We start from the raw sequence: 22,417 nt of genomic DNA on the forward strand, positions 1-22,417 counted from the left end.
TCCTTGTCCTCCCTCCCATTTGTATAATCCAGTTTCGGCAACGCGTGCTTTTCTAATGTACATGATGGTTTTCACACTACAGAACTCTGGGAGAGTGACAAGGCTGTTTTATTAGAGCTTGATTTTTATTTTCCATTTTCTCCCGATTTCTTTTGGGCTGAACTCTCAGGCTGGACCTGCGCCGCCACCCTCCCTCACCCCCCACCAAAAAAAAAATAGCTTATTTCGAAAGCAACTGTAGTAAGTTCTCCCTCCTGAGTTTCACATGGGGAGGGCTAAGGAGGAATACGGAAGCCCTTCTCTCCTGCTCCAGCCCAGCCCGCACCCTCCACTCCTCCGCCGCTAATCTCCTCACCGTGCCTCGTTCTCGCCTGTCCCGCCATCGACTGCCGGCCCACGTCATCCCCCGGGCCTGGAATGCCCTCCCTCTGCCCATCCACCAAGCTAGCTCTCTTCCTCCCTTCAAGGCCCTACTGAGAGCTCACCTCCTCCAGGAGGCCTTCCAGACTGAGCCCCTTCCTTCCTCTCCCCCTCGTCCCCCTCTCTATCCCCCCCATCTTACCTCCTTCCCTTCCCCACAGCACCTGTATATATGTATATATGTTTGTACGTATTTATTACTTTATTTATTTATTCATTTATCTTACTTGTACATATCTATTCTATTTACTTTATTTTGTTAGTATGTTTGGTTTTGTTCTCTGTCCCCCCCCACTTTTAGACTGTGAGCCCACTGTTGGGTAGGGACTGTCTCTATATGTTGCCAACTTGTACTTCCCAAGCCCTTAGTACAGTGCTCTGCACACAGTAAGCGCTCAATAAATACGATTGATTGATTGATTTTATCCACATGTTCGATTTGAACAACAGTTTAGAAGCTTCCAACTTGGCAGGCTTGCTGCTTTGATTGAGGAGCGGAATCCGAAATTTGGAGGGAGCAAAATTGTGTGTGCAAGTGTGTTTGTGTGTGTGTGCATGCAGCGCCTGTGGTGTTAAGATAGTGGGGAACTGAGGAAGGTCCACAGTCTTGAGATGAAAACGAATAGCTCAGTCAACCACAAAGGTGTGTGAAGACAACACAAAGCAGGCCGTGTAAGTCGGTTCTCTGGTCAGAATTCTTGTCCGGCTACTCTTTGGAAAGAAAGGCAGTATTTCCATTCCCAGCAAGTTTGTGAGCGTGCTGTTCAAGGGTTTTGGTAGCCACCTCGCTCGAGCCTCAGAGTTGAAGTAGTTAGCTTCCTGCATTAGGCTTTCCCTTTATCTAGAATGCCTGAGAAACTAGACGTCGCTTCCATGGCCCAGATTCCGGAGGTGTGGAGTTTTGCGGCTCTGCTAGCCCAGCCACATTCTTCCTCAGTGCACGCGGTTAATGGTCACATCTGATTTAAGAGATAAACAAAGATCCTTGTGGTAGAGTTTCAGGTCGACAAGCAGCATGGCCTAGTGGTAAAAAAACCCCACAAGCCTGGGACTCAGAGGACCTGGGTTCTAATCCCAGCTCTGTCGCTTTCTTGCCGTGGACCCTGGGCAAATCACTTGACTTTTACTCCTCACTGTACCTCGCTCTCGCCTGTCCCGCCATCGACCCCCGGCCCACGTCATCCCCCGGGCCTGGAATGCCCTCCCTCTGCCCATCCGCCAAGCTAGCTCTCTTCCTCCCTTCAAGGCCCTGCTGAGAGCTCACCTCCTCCAAGAGGCCTTCCCAGACTGAGCCCCTTCTTTCCTCTCCCCCTCGTCCCCCTCTCCATCCCCGTCTTACCTCCTTCCCTTCCCCACAGCACCTGTATATGTGTATATATGGTTGTACATATTTATTACTCTGTTTATTTATTTATTTATTTTACTTGTACATTTCTATCCTACTTATTTTATTTTGTTGGTATGTTTGGTTCTGTTCTCTGTCTCCCCCTTTTAGACTGTGAGCCCACTGTTGGGTAGGGACTGTCTCTATGTGATGCCAATTTGTACTTCCCAAGCGCTTAGTACAGTGCTCTGCGCATAGTAAGCGCTCAATAAATACGATTGATTGATTGATTGACTTTTAGACTGTGAGCCCACTGTTGGGTAGGGACCGTCTCTATATGTTGCCAACTTGTACTTCCCAAGCGCTTAGTACAGTGCTCTGCACACAGTAAGCGCTCAATAAATACGATTGATTGATTGACTTACGTTGGCCTCATTTTTCTCAAGTATAAAATGGGGGTTCAATACCTGTTCTCCCTCCTTCTTGGACTCTGAGCCCCATTTGGGACAGGGACTGTGTCTGGCCTGATTAGCGAGAAGCAGCGTGGCTCAGTGGAAAGAGCACGGGCTTGGGAGTCAGAGGTCATGGGTTCAAATCCCGCCTCCACCACTTAGCTGTGTGACTTTGGGCAGGTCACTTAACTTCTCTGGGCCTCAGTTCCCTCATCTGTAACATGGGGATTGAGAATGTGAGCCCCATGTGGGACAATCTGATAACCTTGTATCCTCCCCAGCGCTTAGAACAGTGCTTTGCACATAGTAAGCACTTAACAAATGCCATAATTATTATTATTATCATTCTTGTTATTAATTTGGATCTACCCCAGTGCTTGGCACACAAGAAGTGCCTGGAGGAAAACACTTAGTTGTGTGCCTAACCTGGGGAATCTATGCAAAATGAACTCTAAAAGAGTAATGAAAAGGAAGCTTTCAATGAGATTATATATATATATGTATTTTTAATGGTATTTGTGAAGGACTTACTCTGTGCCAGGCACTGTACTAAGTGCTGGGGGAGTTACAAGCTAATCTGGTTGATCTGGTTGGGCACAGTTCATGTCCCACATGGAGCTCACAGTCTTCACGTCCATTTTACGGGTGAGGAAACTGAGGCCCAGAGAAGTTTAGTGGCTTGCCCAAGGTCGTCACACACCTGATAAATAGTAGAGCTGGAATTAGAACCCCGGTCCTTCTGACTCCCGGGCCTGTGGTCTATCCACAGGGCTAAGCTGCTTCTCAATAAGGTTGTAAGGTCCTGGGTAGGGGGATGTAAAATGGGGATTCAGCACCTGTTCTCCCTCCTTATTTAGCCTGTGAGCCCCACGTGAGGCAACAACTGTATTTAACCTGGTCGACTTGTAATCGACCCCAGCGCTTAGAACAGTGCTTGACACATAGTAAGTGCTCAACAAATACCATCATAATAATAAGTTTGTGCCCCTGCTAGTAATGTTTTATAAAGGTCCACAGAGCACATGGCTCTGTACAAAGTGTGAATCTCCTGAGCAACAGGGACTAATTCCCAAATGCATATTCTCTCCACCCAGTAAATGCTTAATAAATACTATCACTGCTAATCAATCAATCAATCAATCAATCATGTTTATTGTGCGCTTACTGTGTGCAGAGCACTGTACTAAGCGCTTGGGAAGTACAAGTTCGCAACATATAGAGATGGTCCCTACCCAACAGTGGGCTCACAGTCTAAAAGGGGGAATAGAGAGGACACATAAGACCTCTTCCCTCCCAAGGAGCTTAGACTGTTATGTCACCTAGGCCTGTATTTCTGCTTCTCCCTTACTGTGCCCAACTGGTTCCTGCCACTCTGAGATTCCGCCCGGGCTAAGATGGAGGCTTTGGAGCCATGCAGGGCTGTGAGAAGTAGTGTAACCTAGTGGAGTCTGAATTAATTAATTAATTGTTGTGTCTGTTAAGCGCTTACTGTGTGCTGGACACTGTACCTTAGCAGTGGGGTGGATGCAAGCAAACCCAGTTGGATTCAGTCCCCACCCCACACTGGGCTCCCAGGCTCAATCCCCATTTTACAGATGAGGTAACTGAGGCCCAGTGAAGTGACTTGCCCAAGGTCACACAGCAGACAAGTGGCGGAGCTGGGATAACCTTCTAACTCCTAGGCCTGTTCTTTGTCCACTGTGCCCTGCTGCTTCCTGTCAGAAGGACCTGGGTTCTAGTCCCGGCTTTGCCACTTGTCAGTTGTGTGACCTTGGGCAAGTCACGTCACTTCTCTGTGCCTCAGTTACTTCATCTGTAAAATGGGATTAAGACTGTGAGCCTTAGGTAGGACACGAACCCTATCCAACCTGGTTAGCTTGTATCTACCCCAGCCCGTAGAACAAAGACTGTGAGCCTTATGTAGGACACGAACCATATCCAACCTGATTAGCTTGCAGCCCGTAGAACAGTGCCTGGCACATAATAAGTGCTTAACAAGTTCCATAAAACAAACAAACCAACTGTGCTCTAGCTAACCCTTATTTCAATCATGATTCACATAGTCCTAGGCAACTGTCCCCACTGGCCTCTCTTAGAAGTCCTGGCCTGGGCTCTGATTGCCGGAGGCCAGTTGGTCTGCCCAAGAGGTAGCCAAATAGGATTGTGCTTTGGCCAGGCTCTGAAAGAATAATAAAATAATCATTACGGTATTTGTTAAGCACTTACTATGTGCCAGGCACTGTTCTAAACAATGGGGTGGATACAAGCAAATTGGGTTGGGCATGGTACCTGTTGCATGTGGGGCTTCCAGACTCAATCTGCATTTTACAGATGAGGTAACTAATAATAATAATGGCATTTATTAAGCGCTTACTATGTGCAAAGCACTGTTCTAAGCACTGGGGAGGTACAAGATGATAAGGTTGTCCCATGGGGGGGCTCACAGTCTTAATCCCCATTTTACAGATGAGGTAACTGAGGCACAGAGAAGTGAAGTGACTTGCCCAAAGTCACACAGCTGATAAGTAGCAGAGCCTGGATTTATTTTTAATGGCATTTATTAAGTGCTTACTATGTGCAAAGCACTGTTCTAAGCGCTGGGGAGGTTACAAGGTGATCAGGTTGTCCCTCATGGGGCTCACAGTCTTAATCCCCATTTTACAGATGGGGTAACTGAGGCTCAGAGAAGTTAAGTGACTTGCCCAAAGTCACACAGCTGACAAGTAGAAGAGTCTGGATTTGAATCCATGACCTCTGACTCCAAAGCCTGTTCTCCTTCCACTGAGCCACGCTGCTTCTCTAAGGCACAGAGCAGTGAAGTGACTTGCCCAAGGTCACACAGCAGATACGGTGCGTTGAAGAATTAGAGTTTCAGGTCCCCACTGTTCCTGTAAGCAGGCTTTGATGATGGGCTCTGGAAGGCATGGGGGTTTGCCAAGGTGAAATTGCTTTGGTAACCTGAATTTGGATATGTTCCAATTTACTTTTCATGCTTAGCGCAATCACTGAAGCTGCAAAATTAATGTTATTGAGTCTTCTGGGCGACCTCCTGCAGGAGGGAGAAACCATGGGGTTGGGTGCTAAAACTTGGAATTGGGAATCAGTAGCCTGAGGATTCACTTGCAAACTGTACTCTTATTCTGTAGTTTTATACTCTCCCAAGCGCTTTAATACAGTGCTCTGCACATAGTAAGTGCTCAATAAATGCCATTGATTGGTTCCCTTGAGAAATAGGTAGCTCGGTTTCTTCACCTGTAAAATGAAATGATGAAGATGCTACCCTGCATGGTGAGTAGAAAGCATGATCTCTGGTGGCTTGGCAACGGATTGGCACCTGGCTAAATGGCTGGAGGGCACCAGTAGCTGATGAACAGCCCTTTGGGATCCTTTGCTTGCCTCTGATGAGCTATGTGTGCCTCAGTTTCCTCATCTGTCAAATGGAGATAAAGTACTTGTTCTTCCTTCGTATACTCTGAGCCCCGTGTGGGACAGGGACTGGGCCTGATATGATTAGTTTGTATAATAATATGTGCTTGGCACATAGAAAGCGCTTAATTAGTGCCACCACCATTATTATCATTATTGTTATTAGGCAAATCCTATGCAGCGATGCCACTGCGTAGAACCATGGGGCTGTGAGGTGGCCAACATTGAATATGGTATTGGGCAGATCACCTTCCTGGCAAGGGTAACCCCACTTCCCCATTTCTGGAAGTGCTCAGCTGAACTCCACTTCACACCCTGGTGAAGAGAGGGGTGGTCCTAAGGCACACTTTGGGGGATTGAGCTTCTTCTGAACTATGCCTCCCACCCCCACCCCCCAAATCCACCCTCACACATTCACATGAACAACAAGAGGTTGTTAGGGCAGAAGCGCTGATTTGAGAAATGGAAGGATGTAACACGAGAAAGATTGATTCTCTGGAGAAGACACTAATGCTCGGATAAGTCCAGGGAAAACATGGAAGAGGCAGACCAGCAGCTAGATGGACAGAGGCCATAACAGTGATAACGAAAGAACCATTAGAAAGGTTACAGATTATGGCAGAAGACAGGACGTTCTGGAGAAAATAGATCCATTGAGTCGCTATGAATCGGAAACGACTCAACGCTGCTTGATGATAATAATCCGAGAAGAAAAAATAATTGGGGAAAGATTCTGTCCAGCGGGGTGGGGTGGTATAGAGAGGTGAAGGGGGATGGGGAGGGTGGGAGAGGCAGAGGAGCAGTTCTCGGAACTCTGTCATCGCTCCCGGGAGCGGCACCGGGAGTTTATCGCAGCGGATAGGCTAGGTAGGTCCCATTCAGGATATCGTTGTTATCGCTGGGGAAGGTGTTAGACAGGGTAGTGGTGAAAGGAGATGGGAGGAGGAAGAGAGAAGGAGAGGCAAGGCCTCTCTGGAAAGAGCACAGGCCTGGGGGTCAGAGGACCTGGGTTCTAATCCAGACTCTGCCTTTGCCTGCTCTGTGACCACGGGCAAGTCACTTCACTTCTCTGAGCCTCAGTTTCCTCAGTGTAAAAAGGGGATTCAGTAAGTGGTCTCACTTCTACTTAGAACTTGCCCTAGTACAGTGCTCTGCACACAGTAAGCGCTCAATAAATGCGATTGATGATGATGGGGACTTAATTAGAACTGTGCTGGACACGTAGTAAGCACTCAACAAATACAGTTGAAAAAATTCAGCACAGTAGGCTGAGTAGGTGGAGCTCTTGGAGCTTTTATTTTTCACCAATCCTAGATGATGATGCCATCACTGGAATACCCCCCCACCCCGTGCCCAGAAATCAGAAATCAGTCTGGGTCTAATGGTGTTGAGGGCTATTAGGAGTGTGAATGAGTAGGTGTGGGGGTTTATCTCTGCTGGGTTTCGAGGGGCTGCTTGGCCCAGGGACACACTGAAGGGTAAGAAAAATGTTGGGGGCCCAGGGCAACCTGGTACCCCTATGAGAACACTGTCTCGTTTAGGCAAGATCAAGCACAGGGAGTCTGTCAGAAAATTCTCCAGCCGTCTGTGGACGGAAAGTTTGAAGTGTACCTGAAAGGGAGGGTGGCTTGTTTTTCCAGCTGCTTTATCTGACGACGGATTCTGTGCTGCGGTCGAAGGAAAATAAGCAAGCGGTTGTGGCAAAATTGAACAGCCCTCGGGGACGACAACTCTGAGTTGACCCAGGGGCTGGGGGAAAGCGCCTTCTTGGGGATAAGCTATCTGCCCTCCTAAGCACTTGGATTACGAGCCCCGGTTGGTGTCCAAACTGATTATCGCTGTCTGCTCCAGTTCCTTTTTTTTAAATGGTATTTGTTAAACGCTTACTATGTGCCAGACACCGTACTAAGCACTGGGGGAGGCACAGGCTAATCATGTAAGCTCGTTACGGGCAGGGGATGCATCTGCTCAATTCTGTTGTGATCTTCCAAGCGCTTAGTACAGTGCTTTGCACATAGTAAGCACTCGCTAAATACCACTGATTGATTACAATATAACAGAATTGGTTGACACGTTCATTACCTCTAGTTTACAGTCTACAGTGAGAATATGAGCGAAAAAAGCTCTAGATTCAGGGGTTATAATTATTGAGGAATTATTCCCACGCGTGTCTACAGCTCCCTGCATGCACCAAGTCCTGGAGGAAAGGCAGATTCCCCCCGGGGCGATGGGCAGAACACAATCTGGAGGCGTGGCTCTTTGAGTGGCCAAGGCAAGTTGCTTTGGTTTTGCAGAGTGGGAGTTGTGTGGTCAGGGTGAAGGACTTGGCTTCTGATCCCGGCTCCGTCACTTATCTGCTGTGTGAGCTTGGGCAAATCACTTCACTTCTCTGTGCCTGTTATCTCGGCTAGAAAATGGGGATTAAGAATGTGAGCCCCTTGTGGAGGCATGGACCGTGCCCAACCTTGTATCTACCCCAGCGCTTAGTACAGTGCCTGGTACATAGTAAGCTTCAAAATATCATAAAAAAGCAGGGGTCGGTGGAGGAAACGCCTAGGCCAGTTCCCTTGGCAGCAGCTACAACCAGAGATAACTCTCTCTGGGAGAGGCAGGGAAGGGAAACAGTTTAAATGCGGCCTTTTGCTCGGGAATTCTCTCCCGCAATCCGAAAAGGTCACAGTTAAATGCATCTTTAATGCTTTAGTACAGCACTCTGCAACCATTAAGTGGCTAATAAATGCCATCGATTGATTTTTTTTAAACTCCTTCCTTCGGGCTCACCCTCTAACTCTCCCTTTCCCCTGCCCAGTCCACACTGGGGCAATGGCAGCATTGGCAGTAAAGGGAGATAAAAAACCACTCAGGCCTACCCGGGTTTAATCAATCAATCAATCAATCAATCGTATTTATTGAGCGCTTACTGTGTGCAGAGCACTGTACTAAGCGCTTGGGAAGTACAAGTTGGCAACATATAGAGACAGTCCCTACCCAACAGTGGGCTCACAGTCTAAAAGCTCCATTGCCAGCCTGATCTTTGTAAAACATCACACTCCATCTGTTGAGATCAAGGAGCAATGTGGACTAGTGGATAGAGTCCGGGCCTGGGAGTTGGAAGGACCTGGGTTCTAATCCCCACTCTGCCACTTGTGTGCTGTGTGACCCGGAGAGTACAATACAACACAATGAGCAGACATATTCCCTGCCCAAGACGAACTTACTATACTCGCCCACGTGCCTAGTACAGTGCTCTACACCCAGTCAATGATTGACTGTTGATTGGATTCTCTGAATAATAATAATAATAATAATGATGGAATTTATTAAGCGCTTAGTATGTGCAAAGCGCTGTTCTAAGCGCTGGGGAGGTTACAAGGCGATCTGAACATCCCTGTGAAGCGGCAGCATGGCCTAGTGAGAGGCAGTTTCAGGACAGTGCTCTACACACTGTGCTCTGACTGACTGCTCTGTACTCAGTAGGCACTTAACAAATAAAACGGATAGACGGGGGCAGCTGCCTGTTAGGAAATGAGTTGCTTGGATCCAGCCAGTTGGTCAATTGTATTTACTGAATGCAGAGCACTGGACTAAGCACTTGGGAGAGTACAATACAGCAATATAACAGACACATTCCCTGCCCGCTAAGAGCTGACAGTCTAGAGGGAGAGACAGACATTGATAGAAATAAATAAATTACGGATGTGGACCTAAGGGCTGTGGGGCTGGAAGGGGGGATGAATAAAGGATCCCCCATACCACTCCCCCCAAGTCCAGGACTAAGCCCTCCTCTCCTCTTCTCCGACCCCCTTCTGCGCCACTTATACTTGCTCCTTCATTCATCCTCCTTCCCTTCCCCAAAGCATACGTATAATCTGTATATATCTTTTATTTATTTATATCTATTTATCTATATTATCTATATATCTATTTATTTATCTACTTATATTAATGTCTGTCTCCCCCTCTAGACTATGAGCTCGTTGTGGGCAGGGAATGTGTCTGATGTTTTATCATACTTTCCCAAGTGCTTAGTACAGTGCTTTGCACACAGTAAGTGCTCAATAAATGATTGAATGAATGAATGAATTTATTGAACTCTTTCCAAATCCCCCGGCCTGCATCTGAAGCACATTTTCCCTGTACAGTGCTCAGTGAAAGTGGGTCAGCCCTCTCCTCTTCAAACTAAGGAATCCCAGTCCTTTTAAGCCTTTTCTCCGCTCAGATTTTCCAAGCCTCTATTAATCTTAAATGTCTCCCCTCTGCCTCCAGTGCTGGTTTCACAGGCCTAACTTTGGGCATCCAGGCATCACTTGATTCTCTACAGCCTGACTGGTACTTTATATTCAGTCAGTCGAATTTATTAAGCGCTTACTGTGTGCAGAGCAGTATCCTACCAAAGCATTTGGGAGAGTACAGTGCAACAATTAACAGACACATTCCCTGCCCACATTGAGTTTAGAATCCAGAGTGGGAGGCAGGCATAAGTGCTGTGGAGCTGTGAAGGGGGGAATAAAGGGAACAAATCAGGGTGACGCAGAAGGGAGTGGGAGAAAAGGAAAGGCGGGCTTAGGAAGGGCCTCTTGGAGGTGATTTATTATTCTCTTAGAGAAGCAGCGTGACTCAGTGGAAAGAGCCCGGACTTTGGAGTCAGAGGTCATGGGTTCAAATCCCAGCTCAGCTGTGTGACTTTGGGCAAGTCACTTCACCTCTCTGTGCCTCAGTTCCCTCATCTGGAAAATGGGGATTAAGACTGTGAGCCCCCCGTGGGACAACCTGATCACCTTGCAACCTCCCCAGCGCTTAGAACAGTGCTTTGCACATAGTAAGTGCTTAATAAATGCCATCATCATTATTATTATTCCTCAACCCTCCCTACATCCACCAAAGTTTGCAACCTCCCTGCCCTCTCCCTCCTTCCCCTAGTGCATCCATTCGGTTTAGTAGACTTTGGGGAGGGAAAGGCACTACCCACACCTTTGTAAAACATCACACTTTTGGTTTCTGAGCCCTTGTTCCATCTGTTGAAATTGAGAAGCAGCGTGGCTAGAGCCCAGGCCTGGGAATCAGAAGGCCCTGTGTTCTAATTTCCACTCTGCCATTTGTCTGCTGCGAGATCTTGAGCAAGTCACTTCACTTCTCTGGGCCTCAGCTACCTCATCTGTAGAATGGGGATGAAGACTGTGAGGCCCATGTGGATAGGAACTGTGTCCATCCTGATTAGCCTAGCACATGGTAAGAGCTTAACAAATGCTATGCAATAAAGTAATAGTAGTAGTAATGGCATTTCAAGAGCCCCTGCTAAGTGCAATCAATCAATCAATCGTATTTATTGAGCACTTACTGTGTGCAGAGCACTGGACTAAGCGCTTGGGAAGTCCAAGTTGACAACATATAGAGACAGTCCCTACCCAACAGTGGGCTCACAGTCTGTTCTAAGTTCTCAGTAGCTTTGTGAAGCAGCTCAGAAGCAGCGTGGCTCAGTGGAAAGAGCACGGGCTTTGGAGTTAGAGGTCATGGGTTCAAATCCTCACTCCGCCAACTGTCAGCTGTGTGACTTCGGGCAAGTCACTTAACTTCTCTGTGCCTCGGTTACCTCATCTGTAAAATGGGGATTAAAACTGTGAGCCCCCCGTGGGGCGACCTGATCACCTTGTAACCTCCCCAGCACTTAGAACAGTGCTTTGCACATAGTAAGTGCTTAACAAATGCCATCATTATTATTAGTATTGTTTGTGACTAGAAATATTCCTCCGTAGTGGAAACAGAATATATGCAATTGAAAAGTCAATCCAATATACTCGTAAGTAGCGGGGGCGTGCAAAGTGGTTTCTTCTGTCAGCCTGGCCTTTCCTGAACTGAATAGTAATAATAATAATGGTATTTGCTAAGTGCTTACTATGTGCCAGGCACTGTGCTAAACGCTGGGGTGGCTACAAGCAAATCAAGATGGACACATTCCCTGTCCCACATGGGGCTCACTGTCTCAATCCCCATTTTATGGATGAGGTAACTGAGGCACAGTGAAGTTCAGTCACTTGCCCAAGGCCACACAGCAGGCAGGTGGCAGAGCTGGGATTAGAACCCATGACCTTCTGACTTCTCGATCTGCCCTGTCTCCATTACGTCATTCCAATAGCACCAGGCCGCTGACTTGCCACAAGAGAACAAGTGACAGGGAAACTGTTCTCCAAATAGGCCGCTCAAACAATTGTTGTCTCTCCTGTGGCCACGGGATTTAAGCTATGACCTCCCAGCTATTGGTGGGTAGCTCCTATCTGGGACAGTCTGGGGAGTCCGTTTAATTTTAGCATCAAATATTCAGGGCTCTATGACTCTAATTATTCCCTTAATCCGCTCCCATGGGCCCACCAGTTTGTCTGTTACTTCTCATTATGTCAAGTCTGGGTGTTAATATCATTTAGAATAAGAGATAAATGCCCAGCTGCTCTACCGGCATCTTTGCAGGGTCCAGCAGCTGTTTCTTTTCCAGGAATAAATGTCTACTAGGACTTTAGAGCTCATTTAATCAATTCATTCATTCATTCAATCGTATTTATTGAGTGCTTACTGTGTGCAGAGCGATTGGAAAGTACAATAGAAGCAGCATGGCTCAGTGGAAAGAGCACAGGCTTTGGAATCAGAGGTCATGGGTTCGAATCCCGGCTCTGCCAATTGTCAGTTGTGTGACTTTGGGCAAGTCACTTCACTTCTCTGTGCCTGTTACCTCATCTGTAAAATGGGGATTAGGACTGTGAGCCCCACGTGGGACAACCTGATCACCTTGTAACCTCCCCAGCGCTTAGAACAGTGCTTTGCACATAGTAAGTGCTTAATAAATGTCATTATTATTATTGTTATTATTATTAGTATTATTACAATTCGGAGACAGATAGAGACAATCCCTTCCCAACAACAGGCTCACGGTCTAGAAGGGGGGAGACAGACAAAAAAACAAAACACAAACAAGTAGACAGGCATCAATAGCATCAATATAAATAAATGGAATTACAAATATATACACATCATGAATAAAATAAATAGAATAATAAATATTGTACGTATATACACAAGGGATGTGGGGAGGGGAGTAGAGCAGAGAGAGGGAGTTGGAGCGATGGGGATGGGAGGAGAAGCAGAGGAAAAGGGGGACTCAGTCTGTGAAGGAATGAACAAAATGAATGAATCAATGACGACTCAGTGGAAACCTTTCTTTCTTCAAGAGGGCGGAAAGGAAGGTTGGCATTGTGAGTTTCAGAGTTTCAGAAGCAGCGTGACCTAGTGGATAGAGCCTGGGGCCTGGGAATCAGAAGGATGTGGGTTCTAATCCCATTTCCACCACTTGTCTGCCGTGTGACCCTAGGCCAGTCACTTCACTTCTCCGCGCCTCAGTTCCCTCATCTGGAAAATGGGGATTAAGATGGCGAGCCCCATGAGGGACACGGACTGTGTCCAACCTGTTCATCTTGAATCTACCCTAGTACTTAGTACAGTGCCTGGCACGTAGTAAGTGCTAGCAGGTGTCATTAAAAAAGAGTACATGAACATGAGACAGCGTTTTAGCCTGTGCAAAGCCTTCCAGTGAACCTAGAACTTTCTAATCCTCCCAAAAAGGATGTCCTTATTCTTGTGGATCTTTGTTATGCTTTCAGCCCTTCCTCTCGTGTGAGGGACCAGAAAAAATCAGAATCAGAGATTTTGCATCTCTAATAATAATGGCATTTAAGTGCTTACTACGTTCTAAGCACTGGGGTAGATACAAGGTAATCAGGTTGTCCCACTTGGGGCTCACAGTCTTAATCCCCATTTTCCAGATGAGGGAACTCAGGCCCAGAGAAGTGAAGTGACTTTCCCAAGGTCGCCCAGCAGACAAGTGGCAGAGCCGGGATTAGAACCCACATCCTCTGACTCTCAAGCCCGTGCTCTCATCACTAGGCCATGCCGTGGCATTTCCCAATAGAAGAATCAATTTCTGCTCCGAAAGTTGGGGTGATCGAAGCCTCTTTAGATTGTGTAAACTCGTTTTGGGCAGGGACGGTGTCTATCAGCTCTGTTGTATTGTCTCCCACGTGCTTAGTACAGTGCCCGACATCCAGTGAGCACCCAGTGAATAGTATTGATGATGATGATGATGACCCACGTCTCGATTTTCTCTGCTCAGTGCCATTGGTCATCTCTTCCCTCCTCTCCAGTTCTCGCGGACAATCTGAAGTCGAACCCTGGGATCAAGTGGCAGTACTTCAGCTCCGAAGAAGGAATTTTCACCGTGTTTCCTGCTCACAAATTCCGGTGCAAGGGCAGTTATGAACATCGCAGCAGGTAGGATTTTCTTTCTGATTTGTTTTCCTTTAGGAATGTGTGAAATGTGTTAAATCGCAAATCTTTTTTCACCAATTATTCCTGCTTTAAAAGCATATTGAGCCCCCTTTGAAAATTCAGACCCATCCATTTACCCTTTGCTCTTCAGCAGCCCAAAATACCATCTAATGAACCAAAGAAAGGAATATGTTTTCCTCCGGAGGGGAAACCTTTGGAGAATGCAAAAGCATCCATGCCTCTGATTTCTTCAATAATAATAATAATGATGATGGTATTTGTTAATAATAATAATAATGATGGTATTTGTTAAGCGCTTACTATTTGCAAAGCTCTATTCTAAGTGCTGGGGGGCGGATACAGGGTGATCAGGTTGTCCCACGGGGGGCTCACAGTTTTAATCCCCATTTTACAGATGAGGTAACTGAGACACTTAACTGAGAAGTTAAGTGACTTGCCCAAAGTCACACAGCTGACAAGTGGCAGAGCCAGGATTTGAACCCATGACCTCTGACTCCCAAGCCTGGTATTGTTACCCCCAATTTACAACACATTTCAAGACAAGAAACCCTTATTACAGATGCAGAGAACAAGAGGGACAACAGAGAAGTAGTGTGGCCTAATGGAAAAACACAGGCCTAGGAGAAGAAATGGGTTCTAATCCTGGCTATGGGACTTGTCTGCTGTTTGTCCATGGGCAAGTCACTTCACTTCTCTGTGCCTCAGTTACCTCATGTATAAAATGGGGATTAAGACTGTGAGCCCCATGTAGGACACGGGCTGTGTACAACCTGATTAGCTTGTATCTACCCCACCACTTAGTACGGTGCCTGGCAAAAAGTGAGACCTAAACAAATACCATTAAAAAAATTAGGTTTGAGAGCTTCAGGTAATAATCCTCAATATATACTCTATTAGTCACTATTGTTAAATTGCCCTCCCTTTTCTAGGAAAATTAATCTTGATTCTTCTGACCTATCCTCGAAGACTTTATTTTAGTCCATCAGTCAATCCATGGTATTCACTGAGTTCTTCCTATGAGCAGAGCACTGTGCGAAGCACTTGGGATGGTACAGTACAACATAGTAGGGGCGGCAAGAGAAATCCTCCATCTCACGGGGCTAAACCGAACCTCGTGGACTAGCATAACTGTCCACAGCTTGCAAGGGCTTCTTCTTGTCACACTCATCAGAGCGAGCCAGCTGGCCCCTCTTCCTCTCTTATCTTAGTTTTCAGAAAATTTCCTCCCACATAGTGTTCACTTGAACAGGAGGCCCCTGGCCATGAAATACGGCGATGTCACTTCCCGCAATTAACCGTTGCTTTCTGGGCCAGGTGTTCTTTAAGGGAACTACCAGAGAAGCTCCCGATGTAACTGAGATGCAGAGAGGTGAAGTGACTTGCCCAAGGCCACACAGCAGACAAGCGGCAGAGCTGGGATTAGAACCCATGACCTTCTGACTCCCAAATCCGGACTTAATCAACTACAACATGAAATGAAGAGTTTATCAGAAGTCACCGCCTTGGGCCGGCCTTCTAGGAACAAGACTTTGGGCATCTTTTGTCTTGTACTCTCCCAATCGCTTAGAACGGTGTTCATTCATTCAATCATCTTTATTGAGTGCTTACTGTGTGCAGAGCACTGTACTAAGAGCTTGGGAAGTACAATTAAGTATAAGGGTTTAGTGAATTGATTGACACCCAGTGTGTTTCTACTAAAAGCCATTAGAGGTGGCACCCACAGGCAAGGGCAACCCTAAGGTCATTGTCACGCATGTCCCACATTTGCAGACCCATCTACGTCTCAACCGTGCGGCCCCAGTCGAAACACATCGTTGTCATCATGGACCACGGCGCTTCGGTCACGGAGACCCAGCTCCAGATCGCCAAAGATGCCGCCCACGTCATCCTCAGCTCCATCGATGAACACGATAAGGTGAGCGTGGGCCGGCTCCTCAGAAGGGCTCTTGTGTTGGCTGAGATTCTAACAGGGCTTTGGGTTTTACGGACAGTTGAGCGGTTTGGAAAATGCTTCAGGGAAGAAATGTCTTTCATTTTGGGAAAATGCTTCAGGGACGAACTGTCTTTAAGGTCTTCCAGGAAATACATTCAAACCCTGGAGTGTCACATTTATCATCCCGAAGGCGATGTATGCTCATTGTGAGCAAGGAATGTGTCTGCTTATTGATATATTGTACTCTTCCAAGTGCTTAGTACAGTGCTTTGCACATGGTAAGTGCTCAATAAATGCAACTGAATGAATTTCAGTCACACTGGCAACTGCTCCCACATGAGTTGAGTCTCCCTTTGTTTTAAAATGGTATTTAAGTGCTTCCTTGTGCCAGGTACTGTGCTAAGCACTGGGATAGATACGAACCAATTCATTCATTCATTCAATCGTATTTATTGAGCACTTACTGTGTGCAGAGCACTATACTAAGCACTTGGGAAGTACCAATCAGGTTGAACACAGTCCCTGTTCCACATGGGGCTCAGAGTCTTAACCCCCCTTTTACAGTTGAGGAAAATGGGGCCCAGAGAAGTGAAGTGACTTGCCCAAGGTCACACAGCAGACAAGTGATGGAGCCGGGATTAGAACCCGGGTCCTTCTGACTCTCAGTCCCCATGATCTATCCACCAGGCCACACTACTTCCACTGTTTCTGGCTCCTGAGGACTCACCCGTCTCCACCCAAATCCCTGTCTTTTAGGGATCCCTATCAGGAGGGCAGGGTCCTAATGAAGTGGGTCCCCCATTTCATTAGTTGAGCCCCGAGCCTGTCACTACCTTGTTATCTCTAGATGGAAAAGTCGGTTTGGAGAGACAGGTTACGTTCCGGAGTTGCCCCGAGTTCCATGGTACCCAAAAGATCATTTCATTTAGAGCCAACCCAAATGTGTTGGTTGTGGAATTTTCCTACTTCTTCATTTTAACTCTACCTCCCAAAGCTCTGCTTCACTCCAGAACTGCTTAAAATGCTTTACAGATTAGGGGCCAGGATCATAGCGCTTGCAAAGATCTCTCTGACTCTGACCTTCTGTAAAAAAAAAAAAAAAAATTGTCCGTGAGAACTTTTGAAGGGGCCTCTGTCTTAGCAACGAAGGTCAAAGTCTATTTTCTCTTCCCATCCCCTGCTAATCCTTTTCAAACTTGATGGATTTATGCTCCGACCTCTTATTTTTCTAGCGTCGATGGTAAATCCACAGAAACTCTTCGGTCGGCCTTTCCATTATGTGCGCACTTTACAGGTCTGCAAGGAATCCCATAGCCGGTGGAGTAATTCAGTCTCTCTCTCTCTCTTTTTTTTTTTTCTTTTAAGATCTCCGTGCTCACTGTGGCTGACACAGTCAGAACCTGCTCCCTGGATCAGTGTTATAAGACATACCTGTCTCCAGCCACTAGCGAGACAAAAAGGAAAATGTCTACCTTCGTTGGCAGCATGAAATCATCTGACAGCCCTACCCAGCACGCAGTGGGATTTCAAAAGGCATTCCAGTTAATGCGGAGCACAAACAATAGTACAAAATTCCAGCCAAGTAAGTCGGTTACCATGCCATCCCTTTTTTTTTCCGTTTGCAACGTAATTGCATTTTTAAAATATTCTAACTTCCTGAGTGAAAATGCCAACTAGTAGTGTTAATGTGCGCCTAGGAGAGTTAGGTTGGATTGTCTTCTTTTAGTAGCAGGTAGAATTGGCCCAAAGCAGTGAACTGTTTCGTCACCCACTTTTCCACTCCCTAATTCTCCAGTTCGGCTAGGCATAGAGATCATTTTCTCCCCTCTGCATGGGTTAATGGGGCTCAGTGGGTGAATCCACATTTATCTCCTCCTCCCCCTTTCCATCCCCCCATCTTACCTCCTTCCCTTCCCCACAGCACCTGTATATATGTATGTATGTTTGTACATATTTATTACTCTATTTATTTACGTTACTTGTACATATCTATTCTATTTATTTTATTTTGTTAGTATGTTTGGTTTTGTTCTCTGTCCCCCCCTTCTAGACTGTGAGCCCACTGTTGGGTAGGGACTGTCTCTATGTGTTGCCGACTTGTACTTCCCAAGCACTTAGTACAGTGCTCTGCACACAGTAAGCGCTCAATAAATACGATTGATTGATTGATTTATCATCCAGCTGTTCCCATGAGCATTGGGCTGTGAATATGTGAAGGTGCTGAAATGTAAATTTCATTTTTCAAAGGCCACCTGGAATGTTATTGCAATCCAAACGAGTTTTTAAATATACGTCACATATTCTGAAACTGTTCAGAAATGTGTGACTTCTTTTTAGCCGGTGGTACTGTTTGCATATTGGGTAGGTGTTTTTTGCAAAGGGGGAAAACGGGAAAAACCACGCAGGGCTTTGGGGAAAATGTAGAAAGGTGCAAATATTATCTGAGCATGAGCAAGCATTCATGTAAAAACCCAACGGACTTCAAGGAAGCAACTCTGTGCAACATTGGTGGGGAACTCTGGAGGAGGGTGACAAGTTAGCACCCCAAGGAGGTCCTGAATGGAAATGACCATTCTAGGTCCGGCTCGATAGGAATCGGACATTTGCTTTATTGCTGAAATGGCCGGAAGAATACAGGTCCTTTTAACTCCCGGGCCTGCGCTTTGTCCACGAGGCCACACTGGTTTTCCCAGAAACACCCCAGTTTCCAGGAAGCTTGAAATTCCACATCCTCCCTTTCTCTTCCCCAGCCCCACGTCCCAGAAGCCGGCTTGTCAGGTCAGTGGGGTTCCTGGGAACGTCCCGATCCCAGGCAGGAGATGGGATTATTTTCCATTTCCCCTTCCACCCCACACACTCAGCTTTCAATCAGTCAATCAATGATATTTATTGAGCGCTTACCGTGTGTAGAACGCAGTACTAAGCACTTGGCAGGGTATATATAGTATGACAGAGTTGGTAGACACGTTCCCTGCCCACAGCGAGCATACAGTCTAGAGGGGAAGATGGATATTAATATAAATAAGTGAATAATGGGTATGTACATAAGTGCTGTGGGGATGAAAGAGGGGTCAATAAAGGGTGCAACTCTAATGATGAAGGTGACACATTAGGGAGCGGGAAAAGAAATGAGGGCTTAGTTGGGGAAGCCCTCTTAAAGGAGATGAAGCAACATGGCCTAGTGGGTAGAGCATGGGCCTGGGATTCAGAAGGGCCTGGGTTCTAATTCTGCTCTGCCACTCGTCTGCTATGTGACCTTGGGCAAATCACTTCACTTCTCTGTACTTGTTACCTCATCTGTAAAATGGTGATGAAGATGGTGAGCTCCATGTGGAACAGGGACTGTGTCCAACCTGATTAGCTTGTATCAATGCCAGCGCTTAGTACAGTGCCTGGCACATAGTTAGTGCTTCAACAAATACCCTTAAAAAAATGAGGCCTTGAAGGAGGAGAGTATGATCATCATCTTTCACCCTCCCGTATCAGAAGCCGGGAACGTACGTTGGACTCCCTTTTCCTTCCCTCTCCAAGGGGCATTTGGTTCCCAAGGGAGTGGAGGTTTAATCTCAGTCTCTTATTCCATTACTGGGGCCTTATTTATTTTCAATTCCTGGGGCCTGAGTTGAGTTGTGATTTCTGAGTCCCAGCTCCTACCTATACAAATGAAACTGATCCCCTTCCCTCCCATTAGATGTAGTGATTCAAAAAGCACTTCCACTTTCCAACATTGGAGAAAGTATCCTGTGCTAAGGTGCAGTCCTTCTTGATTTAAGATTTTTGTGTGAACACAAATGGCGCTTACATTTTCTAAGTTTGCACCAGGTTAGCTTTATTTATGTGTCCATTTTGGCATTGCCTTATCAGCCTCTTTTATGGAAGTGGGGGGCTGCATGGGAACCACGACAAATGGGGGTTAACATTGAAAGAGGGCAGGAGGCTGAGAGGTTACTTGATTGCTAGGCAGGAGTCATTCAGTATTGTATTTATTGAGCACTTACTATGTGCAGAGCACTGTACTAAGCACTTGGGAGATAGACACATTCCCTGCCCGCAGCGAGCTTACAGTCTAGAGGGGAAGACATTCATTAATAGAAATAAATGACAGATATGTACATAAGTGCTGTGGGGCTGGGAGGGGGGATGAATAAAGGGAGCAAGTCAGAGTGATGCAGAAGGGAGGGGGAGATAAGGAAAGGGGGTCTTAGTCAGGGAAGGCCTCTTGGAATAAGATAAGACTTTGAAGGACAGGGAGAGTCATTGTCTGGCAGATATGAGGAGGGAAGGGGTCCAGGCTAGAGGCAGGATGTGAGTGAGAGGTCCATGGCAAAATCACCAGGGAGGGTTGATAGGTCCATTTTACTTTCTAGAAAGCAGAACTTTGCTATCCTATCATGGAAACTCTGTGACTCTGTAGAACGTTCATGATGTTATTTTTCTCATCTGTAATTGAGGTAACAGACCAACTTTGGTAAAAACAGGTATCTGACTCTGGTTGAGAAACAATTCCCCCAATTATAGTATTTGTCTTAAGAGAAAATTGGTTCCAACCTACAACGTTTCAACTAAGAGACGGTTTTCAGGATCCCCAATAGGTCATAAATTCAGTGATATCCGGTGACCACAAATAGACCAAAGCTCGGTTTATCTTTCGTTCAGAAGAGACACATCCAGAAAAAAATGGTTTCCTGTTGTGGGGGTTCTTATTGGCTCTGAGGCATAACTGTGTTTTCTGATATTTTCATTTGTTTGTCTTCTGAACCATCCAAACACTGGAAGCAGCAGGAGGTGACCGGCTGTTAACAAATCCAAGAGTTTCCGCCCTAGAAGGAAGAGTTATTAGCTGTGGCTCACTAAAAAAATAAAGAAATGGACTATTAGAGCGTAGCCACAATTTATTTATATTAATGTCTGCCTCCCCCTCTAGACTGCAAGTTCACTGTGGGCAGGGATTGTGTCTACAAACTCTATTGTATGGTTGTATTGCACTCTCCCAAGTACTTAGTACAATGCTCAGCACAGAGTAAGCGCTCAATAAATACCATTGATTGATTAAGCTTTCTGTGGGCAGGGATCATGGCATTAAAAGACCTAGGCATTCCTCTCCCAGGTAACAAAAAGGGAGACTGCAGGGAATTCTGCCTGTATGGCTTAGTGAATATGTGCCTCAAGCCAAGATTAGACGACCACATGACCACTGGTTTATTTGTTTTTGGGTAGATACCGACATGGTCATAATTTACCTGTCAGCTGGAATTACATCAAAGGAGTCTTCGGAAGAAGATAAAAAGGCTACTCTCCGCGCCATCAATGAAGAAAATAGCTTTCTCAACAACTCTGTAATGATTCTCACCTATGCCCTCATGAATGGTAAGACATGTTTGAGGAGGTTTTCAAAGATAGAACCTCTCTGGTAAAGCACTTATGGCAAATGCTAATTTTGGGCTAAGGGCAGATTTTTTGGTAAAGGTAGGAGAGACCAGCCTCTTTGTTTCTCAATATTATCTTCCTTTTTTTTAAATTGGTTTTTTTTTTTTATGTTGGGTGTGTGTCTTTCATTATCAGATCACTGTCCATCATTCTGATTCCATTCGGTTGCTCAATTTTTTTCCTCCAGGGCAGCATTTCACTTCAGAAGGAGATGTTAGTTCTCATTGGTGCCCTAGATGCATTAAGATATCAGTGGGTTTACTGATCTGCCCAGATCCCTGGAGCAGTTTTCCACAGCTTTGGAAAAAGCCAGTCCGTTCATGACCGTGGTCCAGGTTGATACAGCACAGTCCTGGGGGGTTCTAATCCCAGCTCTGTCACTTGTCTCCTGGGTGACCTTGGGAAAGTCACTTTACTTCTGTGCCTCAGTTACCTCTTCTGTAAAGGGGAGTTTGACTGTGAGCCCCATGTGGGTCAGGGACTATGTCCAACACGATTTGTATCCACCCAAGGGCTTAGTTCAGTGCTTAGCACATAGTAAGGGCATAACAAATACCACAATTATTATTATTACTACTGCTACACTGAAACTATTGGGCCTGTAGTGTCTGTGCTGCCTCCTTGCATTACTCCATTTGCTATTCTCCTTTGTTCCTCACAGAGTTGATCTAGTGGGTAGAGCATGGACTCGGGCGTCAGAAGGACCTGGGTTCTAATGCCGGCTCTGTCATTCATCTGCTGGGTGATCTTCGGCAGGTCACTTCACTTCTCTGTGCCTCAGTTACCACATCTGCAAAATGGGGATTAAGACTGTAAGCCCATGTGGGACAGGGACTATGTCCAAACTGATTATCTTGTATCTATCCCTATGCTTAGTACAGTGCCATTAAAAAAAAATTGCCATCTTCCAGGGGTTTTTTTTGTTGTTTGTTTGTTTAAACAACCAGAAAGATTCACTTAGTACAGTGCCCGGAGCATAGTAAGTGCTTAACAAATACCACAGTTATTATTATTGTCATTATTATTTTTCCATTAAAATAATTGAGAAGAAAAGGCAAAATCCACACTTAAAATGACATGGAGGTTTTGCCTGTTGTCCCACTC

The 22,417-nt window shown here is 46.1% G+C and overlaps 1 protein-coding gene across 1 annotated transcript in view; it reads left to right on the forward strand.

Moving 5' to 3' along the window:
- The window catches only part of CACHD1 (cache domain containing 1), a 205,874-nt gene that overhangs the window by 133,349 nt on the left and 50,108 nt on the right, over positions 1-22,417 (forward strand). Inside the window, exons 7-10 of the mRNA XM_038752670.1 lie at positions 13,809-13,935; positions 15,724-15,868; positions 17,252-17,468; positions 21,104-21,253. Of these exons, the coding sequence (XP_038608598.1) occupies positions 13,809-13,935; positions 15,724-15,868; positions 17,252-17,468; positions 21,104-21,253 (639 nt within the window). The remainder of the gene's footprint in view (positions 1-13,808; positions 13,936-15,723; positions 15,869-17,251; positions 17,469-21,103; positions 21,254-22,417) is intronic.

This window comes from Tachyglossus aculeatus, chromosome 10 (genome assembly GCF_015852505.1).
Source record: "Tachyglossus aculeatus isolate mTacAcu1 chromosome 10, mTacAcu1.pri, whole genome shotgun sequence".
NCBI lineage: Eukaryota > Metazoa > Chordata > Mammalia > Monotremata > Tachyglossidae > Tachyglossus > Tachyglossus aculeatus.